Here is a 26,129-nt window from a genome sequence, read left to right on the forward strand (position 1 = left end):
CGTACGTGATGCGTGGTCACCATGGTAACGACGAACCAGCTTGGCCGGTTAGAGACGTCACGTTCGAGGAAACAAAATAAACATGAATCACGTGACGCACGGCCATTTCCCCCCCCCCCCCCCAGAACCCTTTAGTGTCTGTTATCCATAATTAGAGCTTTTATGTACGCCCCTCCACGGTAAAATCGCAATATGACCGCGATGTGTGAATTTACCCTAAGAAACAAAGTAATGATTATTATAATAAACTGCGTTATGTGAAAATAATGGCAAAATGCAGTCAAGTCGATACGGATGGAGACGTGAGATAATAGTGAGAATGGAAAATTTTCCTTCCTCATGAAATAATGGAGGTTATGTGGGGCTCAATGTGAACACTTTCTGCATTATTGAGTTTCCTCTTGGCCTCAATTTGCAGTAAATCCCCCCGATGAGGTCATGCCGCCCAAATAAATTGTGTCATAAAATAGTAACCGAGCGGCTTTCTAGACACCTCCGTTGTGTACACCAAAAATTACACCAGAAAACGGGCATAATTGCATTAATAAACCTTCCCCGTAGTTTGTGGGACTGTTTGCCCGCCATAAGTGCCAGTCACAAGTTGGCCAGATTTGCCACCTTCCCTGTTTGTTTTTTCCCGGACAATGAATGGGTATAGCCCCGACCCTGGGCGAAAAATTGTGTGCCTGGCCCCAGGGTGTCAAAATGAGATTTCATCTTGCAGTGTGCACTCTTTGGTGCTACTATGTGCACACTGTATCATGCAGGTATGAATGGCGCTGTGTCGGGCACTTCCTGAATCTTCTAAACAGGAAGGGGGGTCCTATTACGGTAATTGGACTCCCACCGATTACATCTTGATAGCCTATCCCAGGCTAATAATGTAATACTAAGTTCTGCAGCTTTCCAATATACTTTGTGTATCAACTTCTCAACATTTTCAAGATCTCAGTTTCCTGTCAGTGAAAGGGAACATTCTTGTTTACACTGAAAACTTTACGGGTCTAGTCCTGCTCGCGCACCTGAAGTTTGTTACCCAGACTCTTAAACGGCAAGACCATCTTTGAGGTTCCTATGGTTGAAAACATCAATTAGGGTTTCTTCCATAGTAAAAAGGTTGATCTAATAAGGAATAGTGATGAGTTTATAGGTATCCGGGGATCTCAATTCTCTTCTCTCTTTTGATAGGTACCAGGTTTCCGGCCTATATCTTTTGATGCTGGTGTCCCCATGTTACAGCATCACATAGAAGTTTGCGGCAGGGTAAGATCTTCCATCCTCTGCAGATAAAGTGGTTTTCTAGGTTTTAACATTAAGGGCATGTTCACACGCAGTGTTTTCAGACATAATTCGGGCGTTTTACGCCTCGAATTACGCCTGAAAAAACGGCTCCATTACGCCTACAAACATCTGCCCATTGCTTGCAATTGGTTTTACGATGTTCTGTTCCCACGAGGTGTAATTTTACGCGTCGCTGTCAAAATACAGCGCCTAAAAAGACGCCCGCGAAAAAGAAGTGCATGTCACTTCTTGGGACGTTTTTGGAGACGTTTTTCATTGACTCCATTGAAAAACAGCTCCAATAACGTCCGTAAAATACGGCGCGAAAAACGTGAGTTGGTACGAAAACGTCTGAAAATCAGGAGCTGTTTTCGCCTGAAAACAGCTCAGTATTTTCAGACGTTTATGGTCACTGCGTGTGAACATAACCTTATGATCGTCCATCAGAGTGTGATTGGTGGGGGGGTCTAACACTCGAATCCTCCACCAATCAGCAGAGTGGTGGAAGATTCGGCCATAGTCACATAGGTATGGATGGTGCTGTGTCGGGTACTGCATGGTTCTTCTAATCGGGGAGTCCTGGGGTTCAGACTTCCACAGATCACATCTTGATAGCCGATACTAAGGCCACGCTGGGAAACCCCTTTAAAGGCTATGTACACCTTTGAAAACCTTTTTGTTTTTTCTTTTAATAAAAATGTCCATCAGTGTGTTTGGTGCAACTTTATTAAAAATAATTTTTACTTTTTGAGATACAGCTGCTTTGTATCCTGGATATGGAGCAGCTGTATCTTGCGGTGAGACCTGAATCCGTCAGGTCAGCGACACTCGCCCTCAATGGGTCCATGGAAAAAAAATCGGACAGCACAAAGACGCCATCCGAGTGCAGTCCATTTTTCACAGAGGGGTTTCAAGGAGAAGTCCTGCTAGAGCAGCGTGGACCAAAACGCGTGGAAACGAATGCGTTCAGATGTAAAAAGTGGACAAACACAACGCACTCAGACACAATACCGATTCGACTCAGATGGGAAATCGTCCGTTTTTTTCCGGATGAAACACTGAGTATTCTAACGCTTGTGTGAATAGGACCTAACTTTTCTTTAACACAGAGACATTTCTACGCAGGTTATGACGGCTCTTGAAGCTTTGTCTTCCCACCATGGAAGGATCTAGGACGGTGCAGTGAGGACGGGCACTGTCAGCCAGTGTGAAATACTAGCGCCAGATTTAATTTGTTTACTCTCAGCAATAAACACCTGTCACCCGCCACCCGCCTGCCCGCCCCCGGGAGACTGCAGGCAGCATCACCTCCTCATATGGACATACCAGTTATATATAGAGCCTGACTCAGGATGGGAGACATGGACCGTGCCTGGGAAGGAGGGGGCAATGTATTGGAAGGAATGTTACAGCAGTAAGCGCTGGTTCATTTCATGCACAGTATCACCCTTTACTGACACCCGCATCAATCTGCAGCTGCATTTCCCACCAAAATTCACTGCAAATATAAATCCTTGAGCCGTCCGCTTCCAAACTGTTAAAAATTGTATACAGTCATTCCCTTTTTGGGAAAGCTGGGTATCAAATAATACCTGCACCATTACAGCGTCCACACGGCTTTCCCATATCTGCGCAACTACTGTATGTAGTAATACACCCTTTGCTTACGCCAGATTTGCCATCCAGGATTCAGAAAAGCTGGGTGACAAACCCAGTAGTAGTGATTTGGGCTATTAAAGAGCCTGATCTTTTTTGTTGTTCCTTGTGGAGATAAGCAGCAATAGGGTTTCGTGGCAGCCACTTATCTCCTCTCTCTGGAAATAACACGAGCATGGCTGAACAAGCAAGTTGATAAAGGAGTCGGGACTAATAACTAAAAAAGTGAGGGGGGCCTAGCCAGAGGATGCGATAAGTAAGTCAGTAGGTGACTTGATTTTAAGCCCCCCTAACCTCTATATACTGGGGGGCCCAGCTCAGTCTGGCTTTTCCCTCTTTCCTATTGGCCTAACTTGAAGGTCTTGGCCCCAATGCAAAATCTGTAACCGGGCCATTTATCAACTTGCCATGTGCCATTTATAATACTGGTGTGTGTCTTTTTATGGGCCACTCAGGCACCTGAGCCAAAGTGTGACTGCTACCTTTACACACCCGTAGCTACGCCCCTTCCTATTGGCTGTTTGGCATAAACGGAGGCTAGAAAAATGTGAACAGAGAGGACAAAAAGGCGTTAGATAGGGTGAGTACGTCCGGTTAAAGATGGCTTCCTCTGTTGGACATGGTAAATGGAGGCTTGTGCATGGATAGGCCCAACACTATAAGGCTATGTTCACACGCAGTGGTTTCAGAAGTAATTCAGGCCGTTAACGCCTCGATTAACGCCTGAAAAAACAGCTCCATTACGCCTCCAAACATCTGCCCATTGCTTGCAATGGGATTTACGGTGTTCAGTTCCCACGAGGCTTAATTTTATGCGTCGCTTTCAAAATACGGCGCGTAAAAAGACGCCCGCGAAAAAGAAGTGCCGGACACTATTTGGGACGTTTTTGGAGCCGTTTTTAATTGACTCCATTGAAAAACAACTCCAATAACGGCCGTAAAATACGCCGCGAAAAACGCGAGTTGTTACAAAAACGTCTGAAAATCAGAAGCCGTGTTCGCTTGAAAACAGCTCCGTATTTTCAGACGTTTTTGAGTTTGCGTGTGAACATACCCTTTTTCGCTGCGTTTTTTACGGTCATTTTTGGAGCTGTTTTCTCCAAAAACGTCCCAAGAAGTGACCTGCACTTCTTTTTCGCAGCCGTTTTTTTATGCGGCCGTTTTTCGAAACGGGCGCGTAAAAAAACGGCCCATCGGAACAGAACGCCATTTTTTCCATTGCAATCAATGGGCAGATATTTGGAGGTTTTCTGGTTCCGATTTTTCGGTTGTTTTTCGGCCATTTACGGCCCAAAAAACAGCCGAAAATAGGCCGTGTGGACATACCCTTACAGATGGAGATAATTGGGAAGGATGCTGCCGGTATAGTTATCACTAGGGCGTCAGGTGCCAGCCTCGTCAGGGAGTAGATGCAGGTAGATAAAACCAATGGAGACCAGAAAGCGGCACCATCTAGGCGCAAAACCCCCACGTGTCAATCAGTGTTTGATAAAAGTTATTTATTGTATATATTGGGTATTTGAACCTTCACAAGACTCACCTGCTCCAGAATCACAATATAGTTGGCAAACAAATGGCCAAAGGTTAATGACAACCCCTAAGGCTGGATTCACACGGGACAGAAAGTAACTGAATTGCTGCAGAAAATGGTGCGTATTTTGTTGCGTTTTTCACAATGCTGGGAGATGATGACCTCTGAAAAATGCAGCAGGAATTGTCATGCTGCGGTACGAAAAATTGCACCGCAGGTCAATTTCTGGTCGGAATTTTTACACAGCGTGTGGAGGAGATTTGTTAAATCTCACCCACTTTGCTGCTACTGTATTCCACTGCGTATTTACCGTCCGCAATGCCGGATGGAATATACGCAGCAATTCCGCTACGTGTGGACAAGCCCAAATGCTGCAGATTTTCCGCATTTCTGCAGGGCTTCTGCAACAGAATTTGCTGCAGGTTTTGCTGCGGATCTCACCTACGTATTCTACATTGAAAAGGGTGAAATCCGCTGTGAACATCCAGAAGAGAAGAAGCATGATACAGATTTGAATATCCGCCTCAGATTTCCATCCGGAAAATGTGGTTTTGGAGCATTTTTATTTTTTTTAAAAACACCCTGAACCCGTCCAGTATTTTTGGGTGGAAAAGGTGGCAACCATAGTATGATGTTAAGAACCAGCACTATGAAGGGGCCCAATTTTTTTAAAATTTTTTTGGGACCCCCTCTCCTCCAAGTATATCCACTGTATGCAAAGAAAGAATAGACAGAAAACAGCGCAGCTTCCCCAGTACAGATCACACGCGTGCAACCTCAGTATATTTATTTTATCTTCTCAACTTCTCCACACAGAAGAAAAAAAACATGGGGGGACATTACAAACTCAGGAAAGCAAATCAAATTCTATGAAATAAAAGGAAGCATCTTCAGATTTCAGTGAATAAATAAGAAGCTCAAGAGCAGCTTGGGTGGGGAGGATGAAGGGGGATAAAACCATTCGCCCACCCGCAAAAAAAAGTACAATCGGCACTTTTCATTGGAGGAGCCCATCCACCCTTTCCTGGATTAGCAGAATCAAATCGTCCTTCTATCAGAACATCTCATTGTCCACCTGATTGTCTGTAACTCCCAGAGAATGGGGCGGTCAACTGTCGGTACTCTCATGTCTCGAGTTTTATCCTCCCTCCAGTAGAGTCCAATAGAACACCCAACATACATGTTTCATTCAAGCGCATGTAATTCCGCACAATTTGTGCAGAAGACCTTCATTCTTGACTATGGGAGTGGGTATTTTGTTTTTTGAGGACTTCTAGTGTATGAGCCTGTAAAGAGAACTCAATGAATAGTCCCTGAAAGTGCAAATTTGGTACCCAGACATCAAGCGTGGAGCAAAAAGAACAGTGCGGGGTTGGGTGCAGAAATATCCGAGACTTTGGACAGGAATTAATGAGTTAAAGAAGAAAACACAGCAGCATCGCTTAAAGGGGAACTCCAACCAAAAATTAAAAATCACCTATCATGTAGTGTTTATAAATGCTCCTCCTCTGCATGTTGTAAAACTTTTGTCATCTCTGTATGCACTGTTACAATATGGTTTCTACATGATAGCAACTTCTGGCTGTTAACTCTTTGACACACATTTTCCCACACCAGAAGATATGATGTCAGGCTCCGCCCCCTTATGGTATTTCCTTTCCCCTTTCACTACATAAGAATCAGTTGGTAATGCACAGTCAGGTGGCAACTAGGCTCCACCCTAAATAGGAAGCATTATGGGACATTTCCATTTTACAGTTCTCAAGCCTGATCTTCACCAGGGTCTTAGAGGGGGTCATCAATGTAATAATAGAAGATGAGACTTTAGGTTCAAGGCAATAATCCAATGGTGACCCAAGGCACGTTTTCCAAAATGGCAACACGAGAAAATGCAAGGGTCATATAAAGGGGCCGAGCATAAAGAAATTAATATTCCTTTGTACTAGCTAAATCAGGATGTTAGGAGTAGTGATCAAAAAATAAACTAAGGCTTAAAATTAAATACCGAGACACACATTAACTCCTCAAATGTAAAGTCCAAAGTTGTACCATTGTCCATTATCTTTAGTTCTCTCTCTCATACATGTAGAGACCCCGTATTCACCAGTTCACCCACATTACTTCAGCATATCCTCCCCAATCCTCATCATTTCAGTATCATCCTCACAAATTGCTCAGTTTTCTTCTTTGAAATCTGCATCGCTTACATTTGTCGTCTCTTTTTAGGGGTTTCCAAAAACATCCGATCCTTTTGTAAACAAGTATCTCAGGGATACAGCTACCTATGGCTATGTAATTAATAAATACCTACACTGCCCCTTTAATAAAAATCTCTGGTCACCCATATTCCCCAAGGGGACATCATATCTTCCAAATAAATTAATAGAAAAAACAAATGAGGATTAACTACAGCCCCCTCTGAATTGTTAAGACCACTTGATTCAACCAGGAATTCCTGGAAAGATCTGCGTAAACGAAGGGTTGTCCAAGACGATCCAGGAGATATTTTCCAGCAGAAAGGTTGGTGCCAAAGGTCTCACTGAACTGAGGTCCAGAAGGGAAGCTTGAGCTGGTACCAGCTGAGGATGTCTTGTTGCTTAGAAAGTGGGGTGTCCGTTACATGCATCATGCGCCCCCACTTCAATACTCGTCTCTGTTACCCAGTCTCACTGGACTGTCCCACGTCTGTTATTGAGGTATGTTGACCAGCAGTGCTCCAGGAATCCCCATGTCCCAGGCTGTGTGGGGTCCTCTCTATATACACTCATGGTATTTACTGATTTTGATTAGTCTCTGACCAGTCCTTCCTCCCTGGGACTGCTGGCGTCCCACTTCTTCCAGTGGAATGCACCTCTGGCTCGGTGGCCACCTTATTTACTGTCGAGGTCTTTCCCCCACGGTCACTGGGTGACAGAAGCTGTAGGCTGTGTACCATGGTAGGAGCGGAGCAGGACTTTGTGCTTAGTAGCAGTGTCTGAACGTCTTCTCTGTTGCTCCACCAGGAACTCCTTGAGACGGTTGGTGGTAAAAGTAAGAGTCTGTCGCCGGAGCTTCATTAGATAGGCGTCCTGGAGCCAGGGGTTGGAAAAGCATTCCTGTATAGAGGGCCGGCTCCTGCGAACGAAAAGAAAACCAGGGGTCAATTCTGTAACAATCTAACAGCGAACTGTTATCCTAATTTGATGACGCATCAGCCCTACTGTGTGGAGTAGTATAGAGGATCTGTCAGTTCTCCTGTGTGGTGTAGTACAGAAGACATGTCAGTTCTCCTGTGTGGTGTAGTATAGAGGAGCTGACAGCTCTCCTGTGTGGTATACTATAGAGGAGCTGTCAGCTCTCCAGTGTGGTGTAGTATAGAGGAGCTGTCAGTTTTCCTGTGTGGTGTAGTATAGAGGATCTGTCAGTTCTCCTTTGTGGTGTAGTATAGAGGAGCTGTAAGCTCATCTCTGTGGTGTAGTATAGAGGATCTGTCAGCTCTCCTGTGTGGTGTAGTATAGAGGATCTGTCAGCTCTCCTTTTGTGGTGTAGTATAGAGGAGCTGTAAGCTCATCTCTGTGGTGTAGTATAGAGGAGCTGTCAGCTCTCCTGTGTGGTGTAGTATAGAGGATCTGTCAGCTCTCCTGTGTGGTGGAGTATAGAGGAGCTGTCAGCTCTCCTGTGTGGTGTAGTATAGAGGAGCGGTAAGCTCTCCTGTGTGGTGTAGTATAGAGGAGCTGTCAGCTCTCCTGTGTGGTGTAGTATAGAGGATCTGTCAGCTCTCCTGTGTGGTGTAGTATAGAGGAGCTGTCAGCTCTCCTGTGTGGTGTAGTATAGAGGACAGAAGCTCTCCTGTGTGGTGTAGTATAGAGGAGCTGTCAACTCTCCTGTGTGGTGTAGTATAGAGGATCTGTCAGTTCTCCTGTGTGGTGTAGTATAGAGGATCTGTCAGTTCTCCTGTGTGGTGTAGTATAGAGGATCTGTAAGCACTCCTGTGTGGTGTAGTATAGAGGAGCTGTCGGTTCTCCTGTGTGGTGTAGTATAGAGGAGCTGTCAGCTCTCCTGTGTGGTGTAGTATAGAGGATCTGTCAGCTCTCCTGTGTGGTGTAGTATAGAGGAGCTGTCAGCTCTCCGGTGTGGTGTAGTATAGAGGAGCTGTCAGCTCTCCTGTGTGGTGTAGTATAGAGGAGCGGTAAGCTCTCCTGTGTGGTGTAGTATAGAGGAGCTGTCAGCTCTCCTGTGTGGTGTAGTATAGAGGATCTGTCAGCTCTCCTGTGTGATGTAATATAGAGGAGCTGTCAGCTCTCCTGTGTGGTGTAGTATAGAGGAGCTGTCAGCTCTCCTGTGTGGTGTAGTATAGAGGATCTGTCAGCTCTCCTGTGTGGTGTAGTATAGAGGAGCTGTCAGCTCTCCTGTGTGGTGTAGTATAGAGGAGCGGTAAGCTCTCCTGTATGGTGTAGTATAGAGGAGCTGTCAGCTCACCTGTGTGGTGTAGTATAGAGGATCTGTCAGCTCTCCTGTGTGATGTAATATAGAGGAGCTGTCAGCTCTCCTGTGTGGTGTAGTATAGAGGAGCTGTCAGCTCTCCTGTGTGGTGTAGTATAGAGGATCTGTCAGCTCTCCTGTGTGGTGTAGTATAGAGGAGCTGTCAGCTCTCCTGTGTGGTGTAGTATAGAGGAGCTGTCAGCTCTCCTGTGTGGTGTAGTATAGAGGAGCTGTCAACTCTCCTGTGTGGTGTAGTATAGAGGATCTGTCAGTTCTCCTGTGTGGTGTAGTATAGAGGATCTGTCAGTTCTCCTGTGTGGTGTAGTATAGAGGATCTGTAAGCACTCCTGTGTGGTGTAGTATAGAGGAGCTGTCGGTTCTCCTGTGTGGTGTAGTATAGAGGATCTGTCAGTTCTCCTGTGTGGTGTAGTATAGAGGATCTGTAAGCACTCCTGTGTGGTGTAGTATAGAGGAGCTGTCAGCTCTCCTGTGTGGTGTAGTATAGAGGAGCTGTCAGCTCTCCTGTGTGGTGTGGTGTAGTATAGAGGAGCTGTCAGCTTTCCTGTGTGGTGTAGTATAGAGGAGCTGTCAGCTCTCCTGTGTGGTGTAGTATAGAGGAGCTGTCAGCTCTCCTGTGTGGTGTAGTATGGAGGAGCTGTCAGCTCTCCTGTGTAGTGTAGTGTAGTATAGAGGAGCTATTAGCCCTCCTGTTTGGTGTAGTATAGAGGAGCTGTCAGCTCTCCTGTGTGGTGTAGTATAGAGTAGCTGTCAGCTCTCCTGTGAGGTATAGTATAGAGGAGCTGTCAGCTCTCCTGTGTGGTGTAGTATAGAGGAGCTATCAGCTCTCCTGTGTGGTGTAGTATAGAGGAACTCTCAGCTCTCCTGTGTGGTGTAGTATAGAGAAACTGTCAGTTCTCCGGTGTGGTGTAGTATAGAGGATTTGTCAGCTTCCCTGTGTGGTGAAGTATAGAATATATGTCAGTTCTCCTGTGTGGTGTAGTATAGAGGAGCTGTCAGTTCTCCTGTGTGGTGTAGTATAGAGGATCTGTCAGCTCCCCTGTGTGGTGACGTATCTGTCAGTTCTCCTGTGTGGTGTAGTATAGAGGATCTGTCCGTTCTCCTGTGTGGTGTAGTATAGAGGAGCTGTCAGCTCTCCTGTGTGGTGTAGTATAGAGGAGCTGTCAACTCTCCTGTGTGGTGTAGTATAGAGGATCTGTCAGTTCTCCTGTGTGGTGTAGTATAGAGGATCTGTCAGTTCTCCTGTGTGGTGTAGTATAGAGGATCTGTAAGCACTCCTGTGTGGTGTAGTATAGAGGAGCTGTCGGTTCTCCTGTGTGGTGTAGTATAGAGGATCTGTCAGTTCTCCTGTGTGGTGTAGTATAGAGGATCTGTAAGCACTCCTGTGTGGTGTAGTATAGAGGAGCTGTCAGCTCTCCTGTGTGGTGTAGTATAGAGGAGCTGTCAGCTCTCCTGTGTGGTGTGGTGTAGTATAGAGGAGCTGTCAGCTTTCCTGTGTGGTGTAGTATAGAGGAGCTGTCAGCTCTCCTGTGTGGTGTAGTATAGAGGAGCTGTCAGCTCTCCTGTGTGGTGTAGTATGGAGGAGCTGTCAGCTCTCCTGTGTAGTGTAGTGTAGTATAAAGGAGCTATTAGCCCTCCTGTTTGGTGTAGTATAGAGGAGCTGTCAGCTCTCCTGTGTGGTGTAGTATAGAGTAGCTGTCAGCTCTCCTGTGAGGTATAGTATAGAGGAGCTGTCAGCTCTCCTGTGTGGTGTAGTATAGAGGAGCTATCAGCTCTCCTGTGTGGTGTAGTATAGAGGAACTCTCAGCTCTCCTGTGTGGTGTAGTATAGAGAAACTGTCAGTTCTCCGGTGTGGTGTAGTATAGAGGATTTGTCAGCTTCCCTGTGTGGTGAAGTATAGAATATATGTCAGTTCTCCTGTGTGGTGTAGTATAGAGGAGCTGTCAGTTCTCCTGTGTGGTGTAGTATAGAGGATCTGTCAGCTCCCCTGTGTGGTGACGTATCTGTCAGTTCTCCTGTGTGGTGTAGTATAGAGGATCTGTCCGTTCTCCTGTGTGGTGTAGTATAGAGGATCTGTCAGCTTCCCTGTGTGGTGAAGTATAGAGGATCTGTCATATCTCCTGTGTGAAGTAGTACAGAGGAGCTGTCAGCTTTCCTGTGTGGTGTAGTATAGAGGATCTGTCAGTTCTTCTGTGTGGTGTAGTATAGAGGATGTCAGCTCTCCTGTGTGGTGTAGTATAGAGGATCAGTCAGCTCTCCTGTGTGGTGTAGTATAGAGGATCAGTCAGCTCTCCTGTGTGGTGTAGTATAGAGGATCTGTCAGTTCTCCTGTGTGGTGTAGTATAGAGGATCTGTCAGCTCTCATGTGTGGTGACGTATCTGTCAGTTCTCCTGTGTGGTGTAGTATAGAGGACTTGTCAGCTCTCTTGTGTGGTGTAGTATAGAGGATCTGTCAGTTCTCCTGTGTGGTGTAGTATAGAAGAGCTGTCAGCTCTTCTGTGTGGTGTGGTGTAGAGGAGCTGTCAGTTTTCTTGTGTGGTGTAGTATAGAGGATCTGTCAGCTCTCCTGTGTGGTGTAGTATAGAGGATCTGTCAGATCTCCTTTGTGGTGTAGTATAGAGGAGCTGTAAGCTCTCCTGTGTGGTGTAGTATAGAGGAGCTGTCAGCTCTCCTGTGTGGTGTAGTAAAGACGATCTGTAAGCTCTCCTTTGTGGTGTAGTATAGAGGAGCTGTCTGTTCTCCTGTGTGGTGTAGTATAGAGGAGCTGTCAGCTCTCCTGTGTGGTGTAGTATAGAGGATCTGTCAGCTCTCCTGTGTGGTGTAGTAAAGAAGAGCTGTCAGCTCTCCTGTGTGGTGTAGTATAGTGGAGCTGTCAGCTCTCCTGTGTGGTGTAGTATAGAGGAACTCTCAGCTCTCCTGTGTGGTGTAGTATAGAGAAACTGTCAGTTCTCCTGTGTGGTGTAGTATAGAGGATCTGTCAGCTTCCCTGTGTGGTGAAGTATAGAATATATGTCAGTTCTCCTGTGTGGTGTAGTATAGAGGATCTGTCAGCTCCCCTGTGTGGTGACGTATCTGTCAGTTCTCCTGTGTGGTGTAGTATAGAGGATCTGTCCGTTCTCCTGTGTGGTGTAGTATAGAGGATCTGTCAGCTTCCCTGTGTGGTGAAGTATAGAGGATCTGTCATATCTCCTGTGTGAAGTAGTACAGAGGAGCTGTCAGCTTTCCTGTGTGGTGTAGTATAGAGGATCGGTCAGTTCTCCTGTGTGGTGTAGTATAGAGGATGTCAGCTCTCCTGTGTGGTGTAGTATAGAGGATCAGTCAGCTCTCCTGTGTGGTGTAGTATAGAGGATCAGTCAGCTCTCCTGTGTAATGTAGTATAGTGGATCTGTCAGTTCTCCTGTGTGGTGTAGTATAGAGGATCTGTCAGCTCTCCTGTGTGGTGTAGTATAGAGGATCTGTCGGCTCTCCTGTGTGGTGTAGTATAGAGGATCTGTCAGTTCTCCTGTGTGGTGTAGAATAGAGGATCTGTCAGCTCTCATGTGTGGTAACGTATCTGTCAGTTCTCCTGTGTGGTGTAGTATAGAGGATCTGTCCGTTCTCCTGTGTGGTGTAGTATAGAGGATCTGTCAGCTTCCCTGTGTGGTGTAGTATAGAGGATCAGTCAGCTCTCCTGTGTGGTGTAGTATAGAGGATCAGTCAGCTCTCCTGTGTGGTGTAGTATAGAGGATCTGTCAGCTCTCCTGTGTGGTGTAGTATAGAGGATCTGTCGGCTCTCCTGTGTGGTGTAGTATAGAGGATCTGTCAGTTCTCCTGTATGGTGTAGAATAGAGGATCTGTCAGCTCTCATGTGTGGTGACGTATCTGTCAGTTCTCCTGTGTGGTGTAGTATAGAGGACTTGTCAGCTCTCTTGTGTGGTGTAGTATAGAGGATCTGTCAGTTCTCCTGTGTGGTGTAGTATAGAAGAGCTGTCAGCTCTTCTGTGTGGTGTGGTGTAGAGGAGCTGTCAGTTTTCCTGTGTGGTGTAGTATAGAGGATCTGTCAGCTCTCCTGTGTGGTGTAGTATAGAGGATCTGTCAGATCTCCTTTGTGGTGTAGTATAGAGGAGCTGTAAGCTCTCCTGTGTGGTGTAGTATAGAGGAGCTGTCAGCTCTCCTGTGTGGTGTAGTAAAGACGATCTGTAAGCTCTCCTTTGTGGTGTAGTATAGAGGAGCTGTCGGTTCTCCTGTGTGGTGTAGTATAGAGGAGCTGTCAGCTCTCCTGTGTGGTGTAGTATAGAGGATCTGTCAGCTCTCCTGTGTGGTGTAGTAAAGAAGAGCTGTCAGCTCTCCTGTGTGGTGTAGTATAGTGGAGCTGTCAGCTCTCCTGTGTGGTGTAGTATAGAGGAACTCTCAGCTCTCCTGAGTGGTGTAGTATAGAGAAACTGTCAGTTCTCCTGTGTGGTGTAGTATAGAGGATCTGTCAGCTTCCCTGTGTGGTGTAGTATAGAGAAACTGTCAGCTCTCCTGTTTGGTGTAGTATAGAGGAGCTGTCAGCTTTCCTGTATGGTGTAGTATAGAGGAGCTGTCAGCTCTCCTGTGTGGTGTAGTATAGAGGAGCTGTCAGTTCTCCTGTGTGGTGTAGTATAGAAGAGCTGTCAGCTCTCCTGTGTGGTGTAGCATAGAGGATCTGTCAGTTCTCCTGTGTGGTGTAGTATAGAGGAGCTGGCAGCTCTCCTGTGTGGTGTAGTATAGAGGAGCTGTCAGCTCTCCTGTGTGGTGTAGTATAGAGGATCTGTCAGCTCTCCTGTGTGGTGTAGTATAGAGGAGCTGTCAGTTCTCCTGTGTGGTGTAGTATAGAAGAGCTGTCAGCTCTCCTGTGTGGTGTAGCATAGAGGATCTGTCAGTTCTCCTGTGTGGTGTAGTATAGAGGAGCTGTCGGTTCTCCTGTGTGGTGTAGTATAGAGGAGCTGTCAGCTCTCCTGTGTGGTGTAGTATAGAGGATCTGTCAGCTCTCCTGTGTGGTGTAGTATAGTGGAGCTGTCAGCTCTCCTGTGTGGTGTAGTATAGAGAAACTGTCAGTTCTCCTGTGTGGTGTAGTATAGAGGATCTGTCAGCTTCCCTGTGTGGTGTAGTATAGAGAAACTGTCAGCTCTCCTGCTTGGTGTAGTATAGAGGAGCTGTCAGCTCTCCTGTATGGTGTAGTATAGAGGAGCTGTCAGCTCTCCTGTGTGGTGTAGTATAGAGGAGCTGTCAGCTCTCCGGTGTGGTGTAGTATAGAGGAGCTGTCAGCTCTCCTGTGTGGTGTAGTATAGAGGAGCGGTAAGCTCTCCTGTGTTGTGTAGTATAGAGGAGCTGTCAGCTCTCCTGTGTGGTGTAGTACAGAGGATCTGTCAGCTCTCCTGTGTGGTGTTGTATAGAGGAGCTGTCAGTTCTCCTGTGTGGTGTAGTATAGAAGAGCTGTCAGCTCTCCTGTGTGGTGTAGCATAGAGGATCTGTCAGTTCTCCTGTGTGGTGTAGTATAGAGGAGCTGGCAGCTCTCCTGTTTGGTGTAGTATAGAGGAGCTGTCAGCTCTCCTGTGTGGTGTAGTATAGAGGAGCTGTCGGTTCTCCTGTGTGGTGTAGTATAGAGGATCTGTCAGCTTCCCTGTGTGGTGTAGTATAGAGAAACTGTCAGCTCTCCTGCTTGGTGTAGTATAGAGGAGCTGTCAGCTCTCCTGTATGGTGTAGTATAGAGGAGCTGTCAGCTCTCCTGTGTGGTGTAGTATAGAGGAGCTGTCAGCTCTCCGGTGTGGTGTAGTATAGAGGAGCTGTCAGCTCTCCAGTGTGGTGTAGTATAGAGGAGCGGTAAGCTCTCCTGTGTGGTGTAGTATAGAGGAGCTGTCAGCTCTCCTGTGTGGTGTAGTACAGAGGATCTGTCAGCTCTCCTGTGTGGTGTAGTATAGAGGAGCTCTCAGTTCTCCTGTGTGGTGTAGTATAGAAGAGCTGTCAGCTCTCCTGTGTGGTGTAGCATAGAGGATCTGTCAGTTCTCCTGTGTGGTGTAGTATAGAGGAGCTGGCAGCTCTCCTGTGTGGTGTAGTATAGAGGAGCTGTCAGCTCTCCTGTGTGGTGTAGTATAGAGGAGCTGTCGGTTCTCCTGTGTGGTGTAGTATAGAGGAGCTGGCAGCTCTCCTGTGTGGTGTAGTATAGAGGAGCTGTCAGCTCTCCTGTGTGGTGTAGTATAAAGAAGCTGTCAACGTTCCTGAATATTACGATGGCTGGGCATATGAATGGCACTTTACGATTGCTGGGTATAGTACTACTACTGGGCTCAGCACTTTTTCTTCTTAGGGTATTTATAAATGGAAAACTCTTCTTGTAGAAATTGTATATTAAATGTGGAGTTCAGTTTCTGCGGACGTCCGGATCACTTACCAGGGATATATAGACAACAGCTTACGTATGAAGAGGGACGCGCTCTGAGACACATTGGAGTACAACTTAAAAATGTCAAACCGGCCCGATAGGATCTTATTTTCTGTCTCCACAGGGTCCATTTCAAAGAAAGGAGATCGCCCGCTCAGCCTGTGGCATAAGAAAATGCATTTGGTATATTACTGCTGCTGGATATATGAGAGGTATATTACTACTGCTGGATATATGAGAGGTATATTACTACTGCTGGATATATGAGGGGTATATTACTACTGCTGGATATATGAGGGGTATATTACTACTGCTGGATATATGAGAGGTATATTACTACTGCTGGATATATGAGAGGTATATTACTACTGCTGGATATATGAGGGGTATATTACTGCTGCTGGATATATGAGGGGTATATTACTACTGCTGGATATATGAGGGGTATATTACTACTGCTGGATATATGAGAGGTATATTACTACTGCTGGGTATATGAGGGGTATATTACTACTGCTGGATATATGAGAGGTATATTACTACTGCTGGATATATGAGAGGTATATTACTACTGCTGGATATATGAGGGGTATATTACTACTGCTGGATATATGAGGGGTATATTACTACTGCTGGATATATGAGGGGTATATTACTACTGCTGGATATATGAGGGGTATATTACTACTGCTGGATATATGAGGGTTATATTACTACTGCTGGATATATGAGAGGTATATTACTACTGCTGGGTATATGAGGGGTATATTACTACTGCTGGATATATGAGAGGTATATTACTACTGCTGGATATATGAGAGGTATATTACTACTGCTGGATATATGAGAGGTATATTACTACTGCTGGATATATGAGAGGTATATTACTACTGCTGGATATATGAGAGGTATATTACTACTGCTGGGTATATGAGAGGTATATTACTACTGCTGGGTATATGAGGGGTATATTACTACTGCTGGGTATATGAGAGGTATATTACTACTGCTGGGTATATGAGGGGTATATTACTACTGCTGGATATATGAGAGGTATATTACTACTGCTGGATATATGAGAGGTATATTACTACTGCTGGATATATGAGGGGTATATTACTACTGCTGGATATATGAGGGGTATATTACTACTGCTGGATATATGAGGGGTATATTACTACTGCTGGATATATGAGAGGTATATTACTACTGCTGGATATATGAGGGATATATTACTACTGCTGTATATATGAGGGGTATATTACTACTGCTGGATATATGAGGGGTATATTACTACTGCTGTATATATGAGGGGTATATTACTACTGCTGGATATATGAGGGGTATATTACTACTGCTGGATATATGAGGGGTATATTACTACTGCTGGATATATGAGAGGTATATTACTACTGCTGGATATATGAGAGGTATATTACTACTGCTGGATATATGAGGGGTATATTACTACTGCTGGGTATATGAGGGGTATATTACTACTGCTGGATATATGAGAGGTATATTACTACTGCTGGATATATGAGAGGTATATTACTACTGCTGGATATATGAGGGGTATATTACTACTGCTGGATATATGAGAGGTATATTACTACTGCTGGATATATGAGAGGTATATTACTACTGCTGGATATATGAGGGGTATATTACTACTGCTGGATATATGAGAGGTATATTACTACTGCTGGATATATGAGGGGTATATTACTACTGCTGGATATATGAGGGGTATATTACTACTGCTGGGTATATGAGAGGTATATTACTACTGCTGGATATATGAGGGGTATATTACTACTGCTGTATATATGAGAGGTATATTACTACTGCTGGATATATGAGAGGTATATTACTACTGCTGGATATATGAGGGGTATATTACTACTGCTGGATATATGAGGGGTATATTACTACTGCTGTATATATGAGAGGTATATTACTACTGCTGGATATATGAGAGGTATATTACTACTGCTGGATATATGAGAGGTATATTACTACTGCTGGATATATGAGAGGTATATTACTACTGCTGGATATATGAGAGGTATATTACTGCTGCTGGATATATGAGGGGTATATTACTACTGCTGGATATATGAGGGGTATATTACTACTGCTGGGTATATGAGAGGTATATTACTACTGCTGGGTATATGAGGGGTATATTACTACTGCTGGATATATGAGAGGTATATTACTACTGCTGGATATATGAGAGGTATATTACTACTGCTGGATATATGAGAGGTATATTACTACTGCTGGATGTATGAGAGGTATATTACTACTGCTGGATATATGAGAGGTATATTACTACTGCTGGATATATGAGAGGTATATTACTACTGCTGGATATATGAGGGGTATATTACTACTGCTGGATATATGAGGGGTATATTACTACTGCTGGATGTATGAGAGGTATATTACTACTGCTGGATATATGAGAGGTATATTACTACTGCTGGATATATGAGAGGTATATTACTACTGCTGGGTATATGAGGGGTATATTACTACTGCTGGGTATATGAGAGGTATATTACTACTGCTGGATATATGAGGGGTATATTACTACTGCTGGATATATGAGAGGTATATTACTACTGCTGGATATATGAGGGGTATATTACTACTGCTGGATATATGAGGGGTATATTACTACTGCTGGGTATATGAGAGGTATATTACTACTGCTGGATATATGAGAGGTATATTACTACTGCTGGGTATATGAGAGGTATATTACTACTGCTGGATATATGAGAGGTATATTACTACTGCTGGATATATGAGAGGTATATTACTACTGCTGGATGTATGAGAGGTATATTACTACTGCTGGATATATGAGAGGTATATTACTACTGCTGGATATATGAGAGGTATATTACTACTGCTGGGTATATGAGGGGTATATTACTACTGCTGGATATATGAGAGGTATATTACTACTGCTGGATATATGAGGGGTATATTACTACTGCTGGATATATGAGGGGTATATTACTACTGCTGGATATATGAGGGGTATATTACTACTGCTGGATGTATGAGAGGTATATTACTACTGCTGGGTATATGAGGGGTATATTACTACTGCTGGATATATGAGGGGTATATTACTACTGCTGGGTATATGAGGGGTATATTACTACTGCTGGATATATGAGGGGTATATTACTACTGCTGGGTATATGAGGGGTATATTACTACTGCTGGATATATGAGGGGTATATTACTACTGCTGGATGTATGAGAGGTATATTACTACTGCTGGATATATGAGGGGTATATTACTACTGCTGGATATATGAGGGGTATATTACTACTGCTGGATATATGAGGGGTATATTACTACTGCTGGATATATGAGGGGTATATTACTACTGCTGGATGTATGAGAGGTATATTACTACTGCTGGGTATATGAGAGGTATATTACTACTGCTGGATATATGAGGGGTATATTACTACTGCTGGGTATATGAGGGGTATATTACTACTGCTGGATATATGAGAGGTATATTACTACTGCTGGATATATGAGGGGTATATTACTACTGCTGGATATATGAGGGGTATATTACTACTGCTGGGTATATGAGGGGTATATTACTACTGCTGGATATATGAGAGGTATATTACTACTGCTGGATATATGAGAGGTATATTACTACTGCTGGGTATATGAGAGGTATATTACTACTGCTGGATATATGAGAGGTATATTACTACTGCTGGATATATGAGAGGTATATTACTACTGCTGGATATATGAGGGGTATATTACTACTGCTGGATATATGAGGGGTATATTACTACTGCTGGGTATATGAGGGGTATATTACTACTGCTGGATATATGAGAGGTATATTACTACTGCTGGATATATGAGGGTTATATTACTACTGCTGGATATATGAGAGGTATATTACTACTGCTGGATATATGAGGGGTATATTACTACTGCTGGATATATGAGGGGTATATTACTACTGCTGGATATATGAGGGGTATATTACTACTGCTGGATATATGAGGGGTATATTACTACTGCTGGATATATGAGAGGTATATTACTACTGCTGGGTATATGAGAGGTATATTACTACTGCTGGGTATATGAGGGGTATATTACTACTGCTGGATATATGAGAGGTATATTACTACTGCTGGATATATGATAGGTATATTACTACTGCTGGATATATGAGGGGTATATTACTACTGCTGGATATATGAGGGGTATATTACTACTGCTGGATATATGAGGGGTATATTACTACTGCTGGATATATGAGAGGTATATTACTACTGCTGGATATATGAGAGGTATATTACTACTGCTGGATATATGAGAGGTATATTACTACTGCTGGATATATGATAGGTATATTACTACTGCTGGATATATGAGGGGTATATTACTACTGCTGGATATATGAGGGGTATATTACTACTGCTGGATATATGAGGGGTATATTACTACTGCTGGATATATGAGAGGTATATTACTACTGCTGGGTATATGAGAGGTATATTACTACTGCTGGATATATGAGAGGTATATTACTACTGCTGGATATATGAGGGGTATATTACTACTGCTGGATATATGAGGGGTATATTACTACTGCTGGATATATGAGGGGTATATTACTACTGCTGGATATATGAGAGGTATATTACTACTGCTGGATATATGAGAGGTATATTACTACTGCTGGGTATATGAGAGGTATATTACTACTGCTGGATATATGAGGGGTATATTACTACTGCTGGGTATATGAGAGGTATATTACTACTGCTGGATATATGAGGGGTATATTACTACTGCTGGATATATGAGGGGTATATTACTACTGCTGGATATATGAGAGGTATATTACTACTGCTGGATATATGAGAGGTATATTACTACTGCTGGATATATGAGAGGTATATTACTACTGCTGGATATATGAGAGGTATATTACTACTGCTGGGTATATGAGGGGTATATTACTACTGCTGTATATATGAGGGGTATATTACTACTGCTGGATATATGAGGGGTATATTACTACTGCTGTATATATGAGGGGTATATTACTACTGCTGGGTATATGAGAGGTATATTACTACTGCTGGATATATGAGAGGTATATTACTACTGCTGGGTATATGAGAGGTATATTACTACTGCTGGATATATGAGAGGTATATTACTACTGCTGGATATATGAGAGGTATATTACTACTGCTGGATATATGAGGGGTATATTACTACTGCTGGATATATGAGAGGTATATTACTACTGCTGGGTATATGAGAGGTATATTACTACTGCTGGATATATGAGGGGTATATTACTACTGCTGGATATATGAGAGGTATATTACTACTGCTGGGTATATGAGGGGTATATTACTACTGCTGGATATATGAGGGGTATATTACTACTGCTGGATATATGAGAGGTATATTACTACTGCTGGATATATGAGAGGTATATTACTACTGCTGGATATATGAGAGGTATATTACTACTGCTGGATATATGAGGGGTATATTACTACTGCTGGATATATGAGAGGTATATTACTACTGCTGGATATATGAGAGGTATATTACTACTGCTGGGTATATGAGGGGTATATTACTACTGCTGGATATATGAGAGGTATATTACTACTGCTGGGTATATGAGGGGTATATTACTACTGCTGGATGTATGAGAGGTATATTACTACTGCTGGGTATATGAGAGGTATATTACTACTGCTGGATATATGAGAGGTATATTACTACTGCTGGGTATATGAGGGGTATATTACTACTGCTGGATATATGAGAGGTATATTACTACTGCTGGGTATATGAGAGGTATATTACTACTGCTGGATGTATGAGAGGTATATTACTACTGCTGGGTATATGAGAGGTATATTACTACTGCTGGATGTATGAGAGGTATATTACTACTGCTGGGTATATGAGAGGTATATTACTACTGCTGGATATACGAGGGGTATATTACTACTGCTGGGTATATGAGGGGTATATTACTACTGCTGGATATATGAGGGGTATATTACTACTGCTGGATATATGAGAGGTATATTACTACTGCTGGATATATGAGAGGTATATTACTACTGCTGGATATATGAGAGGTATATTACTACTGCTGGGTATATGAGGGGTATATTACTACTGCTGGATGTATGAGAGGTATATTACTACTGCTGGGTATATGAGAGGTATATTACTACTGCTGGATATATGAGAGGTATATTACTACTGCTGGATATATGAGAGGTATATTACTACTGCTGGATATATGAGGGGTATATTACTACTGCTGGATATATGAGAGGTATATTACTACTGCTGGATATATGAGGGGTATATTACTGCTGCTGGATATATGAGAGGTATATTACTACTGCTGGATATATGAGAGGTATATTACTACTGCTGGATATATGAGGGGTATATTACTACTGCTGGATATATGAGAGGTATATTACTACTGCTGGATATATGAGGGGTATATTACTGCTGCTGGATATATGAGGGGTATATTACTACTGCTGGATATATGAGAGGTATATTACTACTGCTGGATATATGAGAGGTATATTACTACTGCTGGGTATATGAGAGGTATATTACTACTGCTGGATGTATGAGGGGTATATTACTACTGCTGGATATATGAGAGGTATATTACTACTGCTGGGTATATGAGGGGTATATTACTACTGCTGGATATATGAGAGGTATATTACTACTGCTGGATGTATGAGAGGTATATTACTACTGCTGGATATATGAGGGGTATATTACTACTGCTGGATGTATGAGAGGTATATTACTACTGCTGGGTATATGAGAGGTATATTACTACTGCTGGATATATGAGAGGTATATTACTACTGCTGGGTATATGAGGGGTATATTACTACTGCTGGATATATGAGAGGTATATTACTACTGCTGGATATATGAGAGGTATATTACTACTGCTGGATATATGAGAGGTATATTACTACTGCTGGATATATGAGAGGTATATTACTACTGCTGGATATATGAGAGGTATATTACTACTGCTGTATATATGAGGGGTATATTACTACTGCTGGATATATGAGGGGTATATTACTACTGCTGGATATATGAGAGGTATATTACTACTGCTGGGTATATGAGGGGTATATTACTACTGCTGGATATATGAGAGGTATATTACTACTGCTGGATATATGAGAGGTATATTACTACTGCTGGATATATGAGAGGTATATTACTACTGCTGGATATATGAGAGGTATATTACTACTGCTGGATATATGAGAGGTATATTACTACTGCTGGATATATGAGGGGTATATTACTACTGCTGGATATATGAGAGGTATATTACTACTGCTGGATGTATGAGAGGTATATTACTACTGCTGGATACATGAGAGGTATATTACTACTGCTGGATATATGAGGGGTATATTACTACTGCTGGATATATGAGGGGTATATTACTACTGCTGGATATATGAGAGGTATATTACTACTGCTGGGTATATGAGAGGTATATTACTACTGCTGGATATATGAGGGGTATATTACTACTGCTGGATATATGAGAGGTATATTACTACTGCTGGATATATGAGAGGTATATTACTACTGCTGGATATATGAGGGGTATATTACTACTGCTGGATATATGAGAGGTATATTACTACTGCTGGATATATGAGAGGTATATTACTACTGCTGGATATATGAGGGGTATATTACTACTGCTGGATATATGAGGGGTATATTACTACTGCTGGGTATATGAGAGGTATATTACTACTGCTGGATATATGAGGGGTATATTACTACTGCTGGATATATGAGAGGTATATTACTACTGCTGGATATATGAGAGGTATATTACTACTGCTGGGTATATGAGAGGTATATTACTACTGCTGGATATATGAGGGGTATATTACTACTGCTGGATATATGAGAGGTATATTACTACTGCTGGATATATGAGAGGTATATTACTACTGCTGGATATATGAGAGGTATATTACTACTGCTGGATATATGAGAGGTATATTACTACTGCTGGATATATGAGAGGTATATTACTACTGCTGGATATATGAGAGGTATATTACTACTGCTGGATATATGAGGGGTATATTACTACTGCTGGATATATGAGAGGTATATTACTACTGCTGGATATATGAGAGGTATATTACTACTGCTGGATATATGAGAGGTATATTACTACTGCTGGATATATGAGAGGTATATTACTACTGCTGGATATATGAGAGGTATATTACTACTGCTGGATATATGAGAGGTATATTACTACTGCTGGATATATGAGAGGTATATTACTACTGCTGGATATATGAGAGGTATATTACTACTGCTGGATATATGAGAGGTATATTACTACTGCTGGATATATGAGAGGTATATTACTACTGCTGGATATATGAGAGGTATATTACTACTGCTGGATATATGAGAGGTATATTACTACTGCTGGATATATGAGAGGTATATTACTACTGCTGGATATATGAGGGGTATATTACTACTGCTGGATATATGAGGGGTATATTACTACTGCTGGGTATATGAGAGGTATATTACTACTGCTGGATATATGAGGGGTATATTACTACTGCTGGATATATGAGAGGTATATTACTACTGCTGGATATATGAGAGGTATATTACTACTGCTGGATATATGAGGGGTATATTACTACTGCTGGATATATGAGGGGTATATTACTACTGCTGGGTATATGAGAGGTATATTACTACTGCTGGATATATGAGGGGTATATTACTACTGCTGGATATATGAGAGGTATATTACTACTGCTGGATATATGAGGGGTATATTACTACTGCTGGATATATGAGGGGTATATTACTACTGCTGGATATATGAGAGGTATATTACTGCTGCTGGATATATGAGAGGTATATTACTGCTGCTGGATATATATGAGAGGTATATTACTACTGCTGGATATATGAGAGGTTTATTACTACTGCTGGATATATGAGAGGTATATTACTACTGCTGGATATATGAGAGGTATATTACTACTGCTGGATATATGAGGGGTATATTACTACTGCTGGATATATGAGGGGTATATTACTACTGCTGGATATATGAGAGGTATATTACTACTGCTGGATATATGAGAGGTATATTACTACTGCTGGATATATGAGGGGTATATTACTACTGCTGGATATATGAGGGGTATATTACTACTGCTGGATATATGAGAGGTATATTACTACTGCTGGATATATGAGAGGTATATTACTACTGCTGGATATATGAGAGGTATATTACTACTGCTGGATATATGAGAGGTATATTACTACTGCTGGATATATGAGAGGTATATTACTACTGCTGGATATATGAGAGGTATATTACTACTGCTGGATATATGAGGGGTATATTACTACTGCTGGATATATGAGAGGTATATTACTACTGCTGGATATATGAGGGGTATATTACTACTGCTGGATATATGAGAGGTATATTACTACTGCTGGATATATGAGAGGTATATTACTACTGCTGGGTATATGAGAGGTATATTACTACTGCTGGGTATATGAGGGGTATATTACTACTGCTGGATATATGAGAGGTATATTACTACTGCTGGGTATATGAGAGGTATATTACTACTGCTGGATATATGATGGGTATATTACTACTGCTGGATATATGAGAGGTATATTACTACTGCTGGATATATGAGAGGTATATTACTACTGCTGGATATATGAGGGGTATATTACTACTGCTGGATATATGAGGGGTATATTACTACTGCTGGATATATGATGGGTATATTACTACTGCTGTATATATGAGAGGTATATTACTACTGCTGGGTATATGAGGGGTATATTACTACTGCTGGATATATGATGGGTATATTACTACTGCTGGATATATGAGAGGTATATTACTGCTGCTGGATATATGAGAGGTATATTACTGCTGCTGGATATATATGAGAGGTATATTACTACTGCTGGATATATGAGGGGTATATTACTACTGCTGGATATATGAGAGGTATATTACTACTGCTGGGTATATGAGAGGTATATTACTGCTGCTGGATATATGAGGGGTATATTACTACTGCTGGATATATGAGGGGTATATTACTACTGCTGGATATATGAGGGGTATATTACTACTGCTGGATATATGAGAGGTATATTACTACTGCTGGATATATGAGGGGTATATTACTACTGCTGGATATATGAGAGGTATATTACTACTGCTGGATATATGAGAGGTATATTACTACTGCTGGATATATGAGGGGTATATTACTACTGCTGGATATATGAGGGGTATATTACTACTGCAGGATATATGAGGGGTATATTACTACTGCTGGATATATGAGGGGTATATTACTACTGCTGGGTATATGAGAGATATATTACTACTGCTGGATATATGAGAGGTATATTACTACTGCTGGATATATGAGAGGTATATTACTACTGCTGGATATATGAGGGGTATATTACTACTGCTGGATATATGAGAGGTATATTACTACTGCTGGATATATGAGAGGTATATTACTACTGCTGGGTATATGAGAGGTATATTACTACTGCTGGATATATGAGGGGTATATTACTACTGCTGGATATATGAGAGGTATATTACTACTGCTGGGTATATGAGA

The 26,129-nt window shown here is 42.4% G+C and overlaps 1 protein-coding gene and 1 long non-coding RNA gene across 2 annotated transcripts in view; one reads left to right on the forward strand and one right to left on the reverse strand.

The window, feature by feature from the left end:
• The first annotated feature begins 84 nt into the window (after nt 1-84).
• Nucleotides 85-2,659, forward strand: LOC142655244 (uncharacterized). The gene is made up of 3 exons (XR_012849456.1): nt 85-228; nt 1,189-1,263; nt 2,407-2,659. It is a non-coding gene; the product is annotated as an uncharacterized LOC142655244 (long non-coding RNA).
• A 2,563-nt stretch (nt 2,660-5,222) lies between these two features.
• The window catches only part of LOC142656137 (striated muscle preferentially expressed protein kinase-like), a 70,744-nt gene continuing 49,837 nt past the window's right edge, over nt 5,223-26,129 (reverse strand). The window contains exons 15-16 of the mRNA XM_075831028.1: nt 15,339-15,488; nt 5,223-7,582 (exon numbers count right to left, since the gene is read on the reverse strand). Of these exons, the coding sequence (XP_075687143.1) occupies nt 7,369-7,582; nt 15,339-15,488 (364 nt within the window). The 3' untranslated portion in view covers nt 5,223-7,368. The remainder of the gene's footprint in view (nt 7,583-15,338; nt 15,489-26,129) is intronic.

This window comes from Rhinoderma darwinii, chromosome 6 (assembly GCF_050947455.1).
Source record: "Rhinoderma darwinii isolate aRhiDar2 chromosome 6, aRhiDar2.hap1, whole genome shotgun sequence".
NCBI lineage: Eukaryota > Metazoa > Chordata > Amphibia > Anura > Rhinodermatidae > Rhinoderma > Rhinoderma darwinii.